This window comes from Herpailurus yagouaroundi, unplaced genomic scaffold (genome assembly GCF_014898765.1).
Source record: "Herpailurus yagouaroundi ecotype Mexico unplaced genomic scaffold, PumYag 222, whole genome shotgun sequence".
Lineage (NCBI taxonomy): Eukaryota > Metazoa > Chordata > Mammalia > Carnivora > Felidae > Herpailurus > Herpailurus yagouaroundi.
The window spans coordinates 15,721,265-15,737,157 of NW_024412453.1; the positions used below are offsets into that span (position 1 = coordinate 15,721,265).

Sequence of the window (15,893 nt, forward strand, 5' to 3'; positions counted from 1 at the left end):
CCCAGGCATGGTAGCAGCAGACACATGGAAACAAAAGATACTCACTCTAGGAGGGTGCCATTAACATCCTGGGTGAAGAACTTCTGTCTGCTCTCTCCTTCAGCAGCTCTGGCAGCCTGGTTCACAGCAGACAGTAACATCTGTTAGTGCACTTTCCTCAAACAACCACACACTCACCCACAGGCACAAGGCCAGTCCTTCCCTACAGAACACCTGCCGATTTGATAAAATCCTCTCAGCCCTAATCCCAGATTAAGTTCACCTACGATCACCCTATGCTCCCAAATTGGTATATCCAGCTTTTTTCAAATGCCGCTGAAGCATCTATGGACTGTCCATTCTTCCAGAACTCGAAACAGCAGTCACATAAACGTCGATCATACAGAGTCAAAGCAATCATCACGCATTTGATTCAACCAGCTGGTTACCTCCTGTGACCAGCACCCTATCACCTCAACTGTGAGATGGAATTTCCATACTTCCACAGTACAAAAACAATCATAACTGCAACAAACCCGCAAGATTAGAAAACCTTTATTCCCCCTCACCCCTAAATAATAACAATGTGCTACTTTAGCACTTAAGGACATTGCAATTCTTGGGAAACTCACAATCCACTTAACAGTTTATCACAAACTCTATTACCAGACCATCTTAACCACTAACACACCTTCCTACCTGTTGACACAAGGCATAGCAGGCTCCTATGCAGTCTTTTGCTTCCCACGAGAACACAGTACGCACCCTGCGTGTCAGCCACGCAGGCCGCCAGGGCACTAAGTGCACAAGTCAGGAAAGCAATCACCGTAAAAGTCTGAACCATAGATTCTCACATTTGGCTGCATATTGGAATTACCTGGCAGTTTTCCCCACCCTAGACCTTTGGTCCAGATCGCATCACAATCTCTGGGGATGAGGCCCAGGAATGTGCACTCTTTAAAAGTAACCCTGGTAACTCTAATGTGCGGAGGGGATTGAAAACCACTGACCTAAACCCAAGAGATGCTGGTCCAAAGGCTTTAGGTAAAATAAAATATCTAAAATCAGGCTTGATCTAGAATAATGATGGCAAACAAAGGCAGTGAGATTCTCGTCTTACAACAAACGATCAACCCTGATCAACCCCTCTGAGACTACAGGCACTGAGAACTACCCTACACCTTCCTGTCCCCTCACGTGCCTTCCCCTCAATGTATCCTCTGCAACCCATTCCTACCTCTGGCTGCTCCCTCTCTGTCATTAGCTCTCCTTAATAATAGATGGAGTCCAAGATTCTATCTAAAACTATCTTCTCCCAATACCTTCTACACCTTCATAGCTTCAAAATAACACATAACCCATGTAGATCTCTCAAATCTAACACTCTAGCTCTAAACGTTTTTTCTAAGCTCTGGATTAGAATTTCCAATTACTTCTGTCGATGGATGATCTGCTGGTATGGACACACAACTTACCCAAAACCAAACCCACCAGTTTCTGCTCCTCCTCCTGTGTTCCCCACTTCTAATAACTACACTCCATCCTCCTGAAATCCTTCCACTCCTTTCTTTAAAACCCTTAGGTAGTTCTCTCCAAGCCCAGAATCAAACCCAAACTCCTTTATGTGGCATTTATGGTCCCCATTCTCCACTACATTCCAGGGGGTCCCCACCATCCAACAATTCAACAACCCCTTGTCCCAACTCAGCCCTATGCCTGGGCTTCCTGTAAGGCCATCTCTCCAATGCGCCAGGCCAAACCTGTGGGTTCCAGTCTGATTCCTACATACCCAAGGAGCTTGTTTCTTACCTCCTCAAGTCTGGCTGTCCACCTGACCATCTGCTTGGCCACACAAATATCACAGAGCTTACCTCATTCTGCTCTGTCCTACAGCCACCTGTTTACATGTTTACTGGTCCACTTACAGAGAACAAGCTCAGGGAGAACAAGAACTGAATCTTATTTGTCAATATATTTCCCACAGCTGCCTATTACGTAAAGAGCTTAGTAAATGTCGCCTAAGTGCATAGATGAAGGAACAAACAGGTATTACTGAAAGAATGCAACCAGAGGAAAAAAGTTTGGTACCAACAAACAGAACCTGCAGAGAATACACAAAAGTCAAGCCTCTGGAAACCCCTGGAGGGAGGGAAGTGCAAAGGCCCAGGATGAAAGGGGGTGAAATGGATGGATGGAAATCAAAGAAAGAAAGGTTGCAACTTTTAATCCATTCACCTATTTCTTACATTTTCATAAGTATTCAGAAGTCTTGGCACTTCTAATATATTGAGAGCATGATTTTAGTTTGAGAGTCATTCTTTTGTTTAAGCTTACAAACTGCTACTTCTTAGATCCAGAAGCACTTTCGTATTCATTCAATCTAATCACTGTAACATGTATTTCAAATGCCCCACCATTTGGCAGACCTATCAACTGCTTCGGTTTACATTCAAATTTTACTTTTAGATTATCAGGCAGTTCTTCAGTATGTCGGAGGTTTTCTGGCTATATAACTTTTAAGATATTTTTCCAATGCCTTTTCAATTGTGTAGATAATATCTCTGAGGGTCTGGTTTTACACTGAAGGTAATTAGTCAAGGGCTGTATTTTTAAATAAATCCAACTAAAAGAACAACTGGATTTATATCTGATACTCTTCCAGAAATAAGTGAGGTTCCTCAACCCTAAGAAGAGATACCCTTGCTTAAGGAGTTGTTTCAATCCATCAATCCTAGATTAACTAAGAAATGAAATTAAATGGAAACAGTTCAGTCATGCTCTTTTACAATAGTTCCAAAAGCCTTTTAATGAGCTGTTTTAATTATAAGAAAAGTCACTTACAGCCTCTCAGCACCTAGGTCAGAGCCTTATATACTGTACCTGCTTTTGCTGGCATGATTTTCTTTTTAAAAAAGACAAAACAGGTTAGGTTTTTTCCTACCCTTTTCTCCTTGGATCCAGGTCTGCCTTGATTTGTGAGGCAGGGGTTCTAAGTCTATAACAGAGTAAGCTGTGAGCAGGTAGAGTAGAAGGGTGACGGACATGAGGTCTCTGTTTTTCTTTTCTCAGTATTGTTCCCAGTTTATGCTTTAGTCAATAGAGCTGCTCATCTGTCTGGACCAGGCTGAGTAGCTGCCAGACTACATCAAGACAGTAACCTGAGGGGGCAACACACGTGAACTTTCCAACAACCAAGACAAAAGGCACAATCAAGGCCTATTCAGTGAAGACAAGGTAAAGCCATCAGATCAAATCACTGGATTCTTTGGGGCCATAAGAGCATACAGTACAAAGAAACAGGAAATGAAAAACAGGCTAAATAGTGAACACAGTGAACATTGCTTGGGCATCCACCAGGGCGGCCTTCTTGGGGTACCTCTTTAATATAGTTAAGTTTTCAAATATATTTTTTCAAAGTTTCGAGCATCACATCTAGTTAGAAAGTAAATCTACCCTCTCTCAAAAATAAATAAACTTGAAAAAAGGGGGGCGGGGAGCATGGGTGGCTCAGTCAATTAAGCATCCGACTCTTGATTTCAGCTCAGGTCGTGATCTCACAGTTAGTGAGTCTGAGGCCCCACAGCGCGGAGCCCACTAGGGATTCTGTCTCTCTCCACCCTCCTCCACTCAGGTGTGCACTGCGCACATGCGTGCTCTCTCTCAAAAATAAACTTAAAAATCTAATTTTTCCTTCTCAGAGTAAAGATTATTCCCTAAGGGATGGATACATATCAGATTAGGATCTGCTTATAGGACCGTGGTAGGTGACAAACAGGATCCCAGACCCCTTCTCTCCCAGGATATGCATTCTGCCACAAGGAGATGGCCTCTAACTTCCCAACCCTCCAACCTAGTTTGTTGACTTGCGTAACCATTAGACGGGAGAAGTGATGTGAACACAGAATTTCTATGGCTAGATCTCACGGGCCTTGCAGCTTCCACTTTCATTCTCTTGAAATGTCACCCTGAAACTGCCATGCTCTGAAGAAACCCAGGATGAAAGACTATAAGGAGGGACAGGCCGGATGTCCTGGCCACCTCGGCCACCCCAGCCGTCCCAGCACCCGGCCAACTTGTCAGCTGAATGGAGCCACAAGAGTGAGCCAGGTAGGACCAGAAGAGGAACCACCCAGGCACCCAGAGTCAGGAGAAATGAAATGCTCTTTGAAGCCCTAAATTTTGGGGCAGTTTTTTTAGGTAACAGTAGAAACTGATACATGTTTCATCTAAGGCCAAAATTTTAAAACTAAATACTCCTATAAAAATAAAGAGGACGAGAAAAGATAACAAGGGGAGTGAAAAATAAAGCGAGAACACGTAACACTACTAATGTTACAGTTATGTACATCAAGTTCAATGTAAATTTAAAAATGCAATGTCCAGTTCAAGATTGAGGACAGGGCTCCTTATTAAGGATCCAAATATCCACGGATGGCTTTTGAAATTATATGCAACTTTTGTGTACATAGGCATTTTCTCCCTGGGAGGAATAGCTTTCCCAGCAGAGTCTCCGTGAGGTCTGGGCTTAGAGCACTCAGCACACATGTAGGAGGCTCCAAGTGCCCGAGTACAGGACCCTGGTGAGAATGGACCACCTGGGGGTCCCCTGGAATGGCACTAAGTAACTTTCTAAAAATAAGCCTTCTTTTTCATGCAACCATCAAAAGTAATGAGGGCTTTATAATAATATTTATTAAGTGAAGAAAGCAGGAAACAATTATTCACAACTATAATTACAACTGCATAAAAACATATACACAGAGGCTAGAAAGGAATATGCAAATTGAGAATAATTTTCGGATTGGCAGAATGATGGGTAATCCCCATTTTCTATCCCATTTCCCAAACGTTCTTAACGCTCTTATAGTAGAAGAGCTAGGTGATGACTTAAGTATCAATCTCACATATGAATGCTCATTTTCAGTATGTCAATTTGTCCTGGTCACCACCTCCCCACCAAAACCCAACCAAGCCTACCGTATCTATAGGGTCCAGAACCCTGTCTCCACTGTCCCAAGAGAGAACTTGGCAGTCACTGAGGAAGGACAGCTTGCTCAGGGTCCATCCAATGGACTCCAGAAAGTGAGGCTTTCTTGAATCACAACCCAATGCTGCTTCATATTAAGCCATTTTGTTTCCATGGAGTTTGTCCATCTTTTTCCAAGAAAGCAATATAATCAGTCTAAATTATCAGACTAGAACACTACCTATGGTGGGTGGCGGGGCATATCCAAGAATGTTTTTGACTTTTCTCTAAAAACACGATTGGCTACTGCCGTACCTCACTCAACTTACTTAACAAGACTTTCAGAAGCTACAAAAGAATTAGATTACAAACCGGAGGACTGAGAATGACCAAGAGTAATTTTTTTAAACAAATTCTGAGAGCAAACACAGAACAGTATGCTCAAACATGCCAAGTTCAGATTCGACTACTTCCACCTACACGTCCTATTCAGATATTCTCTGAAACGCTGACATGACACAATTCATTTAAATCATCACATTCAGAGAGAACACTGCACACAGGTGAATGAGGAAGAACTAGGGATCTGAGTAAGACATTTGATTTACTTCATCTGTTGTGCTAAAAAACTTTTTCAAAACAAGAAATCATTGTACCAGTGGTTAACATTTTACCCTGCCATAAAACACAAGGGATATTACACAGAAGAGTAATTCTGAAATGCTATGAGAACCACTAGTTTAATACTTAAGCTAAAGTCTGATGCCACCAGTTGCATTATAAGTCAGGATGCCCAAAGTAAAATGTTCCTTAACTACAAGTCATCATAACTAATGATCTATGTTTGGTTCATAGTCAGTAATACACAACTGAACTGACAATTCTTAACACTCTAGAAATCAATTCCCAATTGCCAAGGGCTGCTATAGCCCAAAGACCGTTGCTGTTCTTAACGGTTCATAGACAGTATGAAGGTTCAGCTCCTTCTCGTTCATTAGGTAGTCCTGTGATCGCTACCTAACAATAATGATGGGCAAGTCCAGGGAGCAACGAAACCCAGTGGCAATTAAGCACATACCCTAGGTTTAACATACACTTGCAAACTTTTGTGAATTTTCAAAACCTAATTACTAAAATGACAGATCTGTGCCTCAGCTGCCTGCTGCCAACATTAGCGTCTACTGCACCAAAGGAAAGACATTTGTGAGGAAGGAACGGACAGGCAGGAAATGGAAAGAAATTCCCCTAGGAGAAAGATTTTTTTTTTCGTGAGTGAAAGAACCATGAAAGCCCTAAAAATGATGCCTGATGGTCAGAGCTTACACAGTTTCCTCACTCGGGAGAAGAGAGCTTGGAAAAGCTTACACCGAAACTGCCAACTCACTAAGGGTTGCTCTGGGCAGCGAGCTTCATGTGGTGCAGAACCAGTGTCAATCTGCCCAAACTGCTTCCAGGAAAGCCCGGCCACTCTGTGTCACCATACCTGAGCCAGCTCCTTAACGCGCTTCTCCAGGGGCGCGGGCAGGCCTTCGGGGAGGGAAGAGGGCTGCCTGAATTCCTGGTCCAGTCCCACCCCAAGGGAATCGCTCTCATCATCCATATCACGGAAAGGGCTTCCTTCTGGAGACTCACTGAGCAGCTGCTCCAAGTCCAAATCAGTCAGCGAGTCCATGGCAGTGGCCGCCTGGAGCAAGTCGTTGTCAGAAGTGGAGCCGAAGAGCGAGAGCAAGGGGTCAGAGGTGCCCTCCAATTCCCGCAGGCCCTGAGCTTCCGCCGACGAGACCGCTACGGGCTTATGGTCTTCGTCCCTCTTTCTCTGAGCTTCTTTCTCCTTCTGAAATTTCTTTAACATCTCTTTAACGCTCAAAGCCCCAGAATATCTCTTTTTCTTCTTCTCCTTACTGGCATTGAGGGCTGTGAAGCTGCAAGCAAGGAAAAAGTTGGTTACGAAAGCTGCAGCACACCTCAACAGGGAAATTCACGAGAGACTGCCCCTGCTCCCAGCGCAACTGTCTCCAGGAACCTCAGTCACAGGGCCACCCTGTTAGTCCTCCTCCCTCCTCTTGGCATATGGAGCTCCTTCTTGCTGGGACCAAAGCTTGAGATTTAATACAGGTTAGCAGAACAATGTCACAGAATGCTAAATATCCGATGTGTTTTTAAAAACCACTGCCAGGCTGAAATAAAAGGTTGCAAAAAAGTGGTGGGGGGCAAGAAAAATATTTAAAGGGAAAAAGCAGGAGCAGCAGAGAACAGCAGCAACTTGAAGGGCAGCTGGGGTGAGACCGAGTGAGGTGAAGAAAGCAGGACCAAAGAAGACAAGGGAAGTGGCAGAGACAGAAGGAGAACTGGGGCAGAGGAGGGGTGCCCAAGAGAACAAGAAACATCAGCAGTCACACAGTGACAGAAATAGCTGCCAACACCGACAAAGGGACAGAGCGAACTCCGATGTCTGACACACAGAGATGTGAGAGCACTGACTGCCCACGGTGGCACTGTGGGAGGCATGACGGGGAACGGAAGGCCAAGCCCTGCTGCCTCTTCTGAAGCTGTGAGGAGGAGGGCACGTCAGCTCCCAGGTGTCCTGCCCTAACAGTTCAGATTTCGTCCTAGCAAAGAAGCTGCTGCCTCTCACCCGGCTTTGGAAAACTTGGACTTTTTCGATTTCTTCTCCTTGTCATAAGTGTCATCTTTTTTCTTCTTCTTTATCTTCTCACCACCTTCCTTCAACTTCCGCTTCTGAGAATTAAAGACAAGGCACAGTTACACGGCTCCCTAACTCAGGGAGCAAGTGCACTACACAGCACTGGCCTTGCTCCGCCCGGGGTTCATCCTGAGAGCTGCCTCACCTCCTTCAAGAGCAACAGCTTTCAGACCAGTCCCTGGACCACAGACCTGCAGCAGGTCAACACAGCATTCCCACTGACAGTGTCTCCTGGAAGCACCCAGGGCTGAGGCAAGAGGCCATTCTGTAGCCTGAAACTTTTCTACTTCAAGTAAGCTGTATGCAGGCCCTACATCTTGTTGTAAACACACAAGCAGTGGTAGGTAGATTTCAAAATAAACTTATCTTAAGGCTCACTTGTTTTGTCGGGGTGACAGCCCTGGGAACTGAAGTCCTCTACATGTCCACAGAAGAGACACAGCAAGGCTGGTACAAATTCCCCTCACTCCACACTCTTCACTGCCCTAGTCCCTGTCCTAAAACCACCTTGAGAAATGAATCGCTGCTGAGCCCGCTGGGACACAGGCACAGACAGCTCCAGGTTCACAGCACCTTGCCCAACTACAGGTATGAGAAGTGACCTGTTGGCCTTGGCACAGCTCAAGCCTTTCCACCAATCTCCTGAGCCAACCTAAACCAGCACATGTTCTGGTAAGTCACCTACTGATCTTATAAAGTCATGTAGAAAAAAGCAATTCCGAAATCCAAAATCATGTATTGTTCTAACCTTTGGAGATTTTTTCTTCTTTTCTTTAATGAAGTCGTCTTCAGATTCTGATGCCTGTCTAAATTGCAGGGTTCCCGAGTTAATGTAAAATCCTCCATACTTTGTAGTCAAAGAAGCAGGAACAAGCTCATCATACTGAAGGGGGAGAAAACAAATGGTCAGCTACACCTTCTGGTACTCAAGTCCAAAGGTGCAGAGTGGGTCTTGATAGAGCAGGTACGACTGTGGTGTTCTGTCACGTTTCAGACAGTATGCTAAGACCTGCTTCTGGTCAACCACAAATGTCCAAGCTAAAGGGTATTTGGATCGATCTGGCCATTTCCAGTGAGGGAATCAAGGCCAGATCGAGGATGTCACTTTCCCTCTCTCACCAGGCCAGCTCTTTCTTCTTCACACTGAAGGCATGCCCACACTGACCCCATTCCCACCTCCAGGCGGTCTTCAGTAGGAGCTAAGGTGGTTCCAATGACATTTTCAGTAAGGACTTACCGCCTCAGAATTATCGATGAAGGAGTCCGATTCATCATAACCGTACCCCATGTCAATCAGGTCCTGTATCCGATCTTTTCTACGTTTCTTTCCACCCTAAAATTTAAAATAGGTCATGTGCTTTTTCCATGTATAACTGTGGTAAGAACATATAACATGAGGCCTACCCTCTTAATGTTTAATTCTAAGGTCACACGCTTTTTTTGATACATAGAATTAATTGCCGCCTTGAACTCCATCAACTAGTGACTCAAGGTTGTAAAGCGTGGAACAGTGACACACACACACCTACACTCACCCCACACCCCGTTCCCTGAAGACCTTTTAAAATAGATTTCTATCTGCACAAAATGGCCTAAGACAGAAGAAGGAACTAAGTGGCTTTGTATGCTTTGTATCATAATATTTATTCTAAGCATAAATTCTAGGAGTAAAAGGCCCTTCTTGCTCATTCATCCATTTAGCTTCATACACTACTGCCTGCCACATGCATTTTCTGTACCTTCATGCATTTATCTAATAATCGCATTTTGTTCTCTCCAACCTCTGCACTTGTTTAGGTGATAATCCACTAAAGGAACATAAAAATGTCTGGAAACCTCTCCCACTCAGTGAGGTTGTTTTGTTGCCCAAGAGAGAAATCTTACATATTTTTCTTCAAATTTCCGGGCAAGGGCCTCCACTTTATGCCTTTCCTTTTCTTCATCATTGAAAGGATCTGAGAGATCTTTCTTCTGTAAAGAGATCATTTCACAAAAAAAAAAAAGAGTCACAAAAAAATTCCCACAACCCTATCTGTAATACCTGACTGTAGTACTGACTACTCAATACCTATAAACTGAATAAAAACAACTATTTTTCAGAAAAGGGAAAAACATGCTACTGTCCCATCACTGTTTAATTAGTTGTTAAAGTCAAGTTTCCATTCATGTGATTCAATGAAACTTAACTGAATGACTACAATGGCCCACCATAGCACTAGGTCCCAGAGGGCTCCAAAAATGGCAAAGGGCCTGTATTCAGGGATATTCAACCTACACAGAACTGTGTTTCAATATAGCTAGTTTCCTCGGTACTCCTAAAAATTATTTTATGCATTTAAAAACATTATTCTAAGAAGGTCCATAGGCTTCATTGGACTTCCAAAGCAATTAATGGCTCAAAAAGGTTAAGAACCCACTGAAAATAGTGCAAGTTATTGAGAGCTATTCTGCCTTACTGGTTGGAAGAGTGGTATGAACTTGCACTTCCCTCAGTGGTACCAGAAGTCAAACCCAGGTTCATAGCATTCCCGTTCCTTAGAAGCTTATCTTGATGGATCAGTAATCTCATCTTTCCTCCCAATATCAATATACATTCCAAATATTTTCACATGAATTTCCAAAGTTTAATTCTACTCTGTAAACTGTTGCATTTTTCTCATTAAGTACGTTTTCCAGAGTTGGGACCTTAGGTTTCTTTGGCAAGGAACCTTCATTTTAATAAAAGTCTCTCGTATCAAATACATTTAAGCCTTCAGAGTAGACCAAAATCACTAAAGATTGGATGCCTGTCTGAAGACAAAACTCAATTGCCTCAGTCTCCCATTTCTGCCTCCTGAAATCCAACCCACCCATAAAAGATCAAATGATAAAGGGTATATGTGCATAATGAGATAAGAGGGAACATACATATGATGCAGGCATCACAAATGAGTGGTCTTTAAAACATGCACTCATTTGTATCTTCTAAATTTTCTATAATGTTCACATATAACTTAAGTCGTTAAAATAATCTTAAGAAATTCTACCAATATAGAGCAGTCCTGGATTCAATGTGTACTCTTTCATGCCTTGCAAACAGTAGTGGTCCAAAAGCACTACTTCCTGAACATATGAAAGTCCAGCTCTGTCCAAACACATCCTCTGGGATGTAAGCTCTCCTCTGTCCAAGCCTTCCAGTGCTTTATTTGTACCAGACTTAAACAATTACCACATTGTAACACCTGTTACCTATGTTGGCATAATTCTAAAATACCTAAGAGACTGAAAGTTCCCTTGAGGCTGGGATAGTTGGCTTCTCCACCTTTATATACTCCTCAGTATCTAACACAATAGTTTTACATTACAAGAAACATATGCCAAATGAATTAATACATGAATCTGTCAGGTTACGTAATAGTTTGAACACCACAGGGTAGACACAATGATTCAGGAATTCTGTATCTGAAGGCCAGGAGAGTGAATCCCCTGAAAATGAATCCAAAGTTCTCTGTGTATGCTCCATAAATTTTTCTCTAATAGAGAAGGGCACTTGGACCCCCAAGAAAGGTGAAATCACAGTACTGGTATTCTAATTTCAGTTGATCTACTAATTTGGTTTGAGACCACAAATAAAGATTTTAATCAATCTCTGCTACTGTCTCTTCCTCTCAAGGAAGATCATCCAATTCCTACTTTGGAAAAGGAACCTTGCGTAGATTTGAAATTATTTTTCCTCATCTTGCCCACTAGCCCAAATATGAAAGATTGACCTTTGGCACAAACTTACTGGCTTCATTCAGCTAATGGAAGCTGATCTTAATCAAGGAAACACATTTTTATCTGAGCAAAGAAAGTAGACAATGCTCCTAACCAAAGGCATCCAACCCAAACAACACAACAGTGAATCAGACTGAAGGAGCACTGGCCACTAAGTTCTGCTGCTAGAAATTTTGCCTACATGATCTCATTCTAACCTCAAACACCCTGTGAGCCAGGTACTAGGCTAATCCTTATTTCACTAAGAGCCACTCTAGAGATCAAAATACTCCAAGTGCGGGACCCCACTAACCCTTGCCTCAGAGCCTAGCACAGTGCACCAGGGTAGGTGCTAGTGATCTTCACCTACTTCCTACTCACACTGTAGGAATCCATCTACATAAAATACAAAACGTGCACACCCAAGGGCACCTGCACGGCTGAGTCAGTTAAGCAACTGACTCTTGGTTTCAGCTTCATGATCTCACAGTTTGTGAGTGTGAGCCCTGCATCAGGCTCTGTGCTGACAGTACGGAGCCTCTTGGGATTCTGTCTCCTCCCTCTCTGCCTCTTCCCTGCTCACACTCCCTCTCCCTCAAAAATAAATAAACTTGGGGTGCCTGGATGGCTCAGTCGGTTGGGCGTCTGACTTCAGCTCAGGTCATGGTCTCACCATTTCCGCGTTGAATCCCCGCATCAAACTCCGAGCCTGGAGCCTATTTTGGATTCTCATTCTCTCTCCCTCCCTCCCTCTCTCTCCCCCTCCCCCACTCACGTTCTGTCTCTCTCTCAAAAATAAACATTAAAATAAGTTAAAGTTAATCTTTTTTTTTTTAAATGCAAAACTGATCTAAGCTGTCAGAAATCATGGCAGTGGGCCATGTATTTTAGCTAGGATTTTGGAAGGGCAGGAGGATGGTTTCTGGTATCCTGGAAAATGGTACATTTTATAATCCAGGTACTGGTTACTTAGGTGTGTTGAGTTTGTGAAAATGCACCAAGCTGTGAATTTATCATATATGCATTTTTCTTATATACATAATTCAGTAAAATCTTTTTAAAAAATTTTACAATGTTAATGAATTATCAAAACTTTAGTAATAGCTAAAGCTGGTGATGGGTACATGGGCCTTATTACATTATTATCCTATTCTGTATTTACTTGAGAAGTTTCATACTAAAAAGTAAAACAAATCTGCCAGGAAAATAAACAGGTCTTTTAAAAAACATTTAAGAGGGGCACCTGGGTGGCTCAGTCGATTAAGTTTCCAACGCTTCTATTTCGGCTCAGGTCATGATCTCACAGTTTGCAAGTTCGAGCCTCACATTAGGTTTTGTGGTGAGTGTGGAGCCTGCCTGGGATCCTCTGTCTCCCTCTTTCTCTGTACCTCTACTTCTCACTCTCTAGCTCTCTCAAAATAAATAAATAAACATTTATGAATATAAATAAATAAATAAATAACATTTAAGAAACCGCACTGATTCTCACAAGACCTGAAGGCTACAACCCAATTCTGGCAAATAAAACAAAATGACAATTAAAAAAAACTCCCACAAAAATAGGTTTCCATTCATCCAGGTAAATAAACTATCTAGAATATCATTGTTCAGAAGAGATGAGCTATCAGTGTCTTTTCTGGTCCGTCCTTATGCTAACTAGGCAGAGTGAGATTTCATTGAAAAATGTCCAGCACAAAATTCCAGTCAATGAACAGTCGGTGAATGAATAGTCATGGTTCTACAAAGAATTCTATCCTTTCTTAGCCAGAGGCAAAACGAGCACACCTGTGACTGCTTGGGGCTGAATGCCGTCATCTAGGGCCAGCAAAAGCCTTTCAAGTCTTGCTTCCACCCTCCAGAAGACCCATTTGCACAGGATGTCCCATGCATTCTATCTGCAGATGGAGTCTGAGGCTGTTGGGCTGTACCTTGTCTGTGGGTTGAAGGCCTTTCACCTTCCCTCGTATGTTCTTCACCAGCTCTGGGTAGAAGAACTCTGGGCAGCGCTTGTGATCTGGCTCAAAGAGGGTGAGTGTAATCCGAACAGCTGCTGCAGCCGGCTCAGAGTCCTGATGCTGTTCTGTTCCCCCAACCTCCTCTTTCCGGGATTTCTTCAAAAATGCAGGATTCAGAGAACCTGGGAGAGAGGTGAACTGGACCCTGTGGGGCTCCGACATGGCTACCGACAAGTCTTAGCGGGTGTCACTGCATGGCTTCTGTTAACATTAAAAGAAGGGCCAGGTCAAACCAAGATGATAAAAATGATTTTTCCTTTTCAACTATACAGATTTAAGCTTAAAAGAATTTCATTGTCAAGAAGAATCCATTGTTAAATTGACCTTAATTACCACTTAGTGCTTTTTTCTGCTTCAATTACTATTCATCTTAAATTAACATTTTTATATGTATATGTAAATCACCCCAAATCCTATCATTCAGAGATAATCAGTGTTCAGCATACTTCCTTCCACTCTTTTTTTCTGTACCTAGTCAAAGGATCCTTGCTGTTAGAGAATCCATGCTGAGAGAGCCTTAAAGAATCCTTAAAACTGCAAAGACCACCATAGAATATTTTTCATTTAATTTATCCAATACTTATTTTTTTTTTCTGGCTGAGAATAATCTCTTTCTTAAGATCTCTATACTTTCATCACCAGCAGTACACTTTCATTAAAAGCCAATCTTCACAATGACAAAGTTTTCAACAGCTCACAGAAGGTACTGCCTCCTCTGGGATAAGCAAAAAACAAGTGTCTCAAGAGAAATCTGGCTCAGCTCATTTCCTAATACACCAGCCTCTTCCACCCAAAACTGGGCCTTGGCAAAGTGAAAAATTATCACATGCCAAAGACTTTCAAAGCTGCTTGGGAACGGTCAAAACAGATTGTAAAGCCCAGAATTGTAAGGGTTTACAGAATATAATCATATACTATATAAATATATGTAAGTATGCATACGTGCATGTATGTACGTAAACACATGTATATGTAGAGATTTCTGAGTGTACTTTGTTGTATAACCTTATGTCTTCCTTTTTCACACTCATACTTTAGTATGAACTTTTTTTTTTCTGTGAACTTTCTACCATGATAATAAGGATATTCATTGCAGACTAGGAAAAATGATAAAAACCACCTCAATATCCAGCATTAAGGGAATGGCTGTCAAAACTGTGATTTTTAAAAACTGACTTGTAAGCGTTTCAGTATCTCATAGATATATAATGCCTGTCATACTTTTTCCTGATGTTATTTACTGTTTTTTTATTTGAGTGACGTATGATTAAAAAAAACTTATTTTACATGTTGAATTCTAACTTGCCTTCTTCCCAGCATCTATCACTAACCTTTCTTTCCAATGCTGATTTGACATGTAGTGTGTAGAAATGTATTTGACATCCTAAGATCTATTACTGAAATCCAACCTGTCAGATTAGTACAGTAAAACCGGACATTGTTTAACCAGTACTACACTGTTGTGAAAAATTTTATGGTGTATTTTAATATCTTCAATCCAAAGTTCATCTTTATTATTATTCTTTTAAAAGTAATACTTAGATACCATATGTTTTCACTCTTATGTGGATCCTGAGAAACTTAACAAAAGACCATGGGGGAGGGGAAGAAAAAAAAAAAAAAAAGAGGTTAGAGAGGAAGGAAGCCAAAACATGAGAGACTGTTAGAAACTGAGAACAAACTGAGGGTTGATGGGGGGTGGGAGGGAGAGGAGGGTGGGTGATGGGTATTGAGGAGGGCACCTGTTGGGATGAGCACTGGGTGTTGTATGGAAACCAATTTGACAATAATTTCATATTAAAAAAATAATAATACTTAGCTATTCCAGCCTGTTTATTATTTCAGATCAATTTTAGAATCATTTTGACAAGTTCCCAAGAAAAGCTCACTATATTTTAACAGTAACGAGTAAGTAGTGACTAATTCAGGAAGATTTACACATATCATACACATCCACACATAGGAATGTATACTAGTCCATAGGCAGCATTTGTTCTTTCTACTATGACCAAAAATTGTGATCTCTAAGACCAGGGAGTAAAACATCCAAAAATGAAGAGTTAAGGGGCACCTGGGTAGCTCAGCTGGTTAAGTGTCCAACTGGATCTCGGCTCAGGTTATCATCTCACAGTTCATGAGTTCCAGCCCTACATCAGGTTCTGTGCTGATGGTGCAGAGTCTGCTTGCGATTATGTCTCTCCCTCTTTCTGCCCCTCCCCCACTTGTGCTCATGTTTTCTCTCTCAACATAAATAAACTTAAAAAAAAAAAAAGTAATAATAATTCTAAGTAGACAGCCAAGTGATTAGCAGCAAAACAGGTTTGCAGTGCAAAAAACCATTGTGCACTAAAATACTGAAAAGAAATCCCCTAAAAGAAACTTTCAAGGCTCCCAGGACATTCATCATGGACTGGGTTGTAAAAATAAATCACAGCTGAAAGCTGAGGCTTAAAGATCCCCCACTGACACAAGCAGTTGGAGTCTCACTATAGGG

At 42.1% G+C, this 15,893-nt stretch overlaps 1 protein-coding gene across 3 annotated transcripts in view; it reads right to left on the reverse strand.

The window, feature by feature from the left end:
- UBN1 (ubinuclein 1) overlaps positions 1-15,893 on the reverse strand; it is a 39,190-nt gene that overhangs the window by 20,604 nt on the left and 2,693 nt on the right. For all 3 annotated transcript variants that reach the window (XR_005785686.1, XM_040459086.1, XM_040459088.1), the window contains exons 2-8: positions 13,313-13,600; positions 9,534-9,620; positions 8,887-8,982; positions 8,398-8,532; positions 7,581-7,684; positions 6,429-6,867; positions 46-116 (exon numbers count right to left, since the gene is read on the reverse strand). Coding sequence is in view for 2 of the 3 variants with exons in the window: in XM_040459086.1 (XP_040315020.1) it covers positions 46-116; positions 6,429-6,867; positions 7,581-7,684; positions 8,398-8,532; positions 8,887-8,982; positions 9,534-9,620; positions 13,313-13,561 (1,181 nt within the window). In the remaining variant the exon portion in view is untranslated. The remainder of the gene's footprint in view (positions 1-45; positions 117-6,428; positions 6,868-7,580; positions 7,685-8,397; positions 8,533-8,886; positions 8,983-9,533; positions 9,621-13,312; positions 13,601-15,893) is intronic.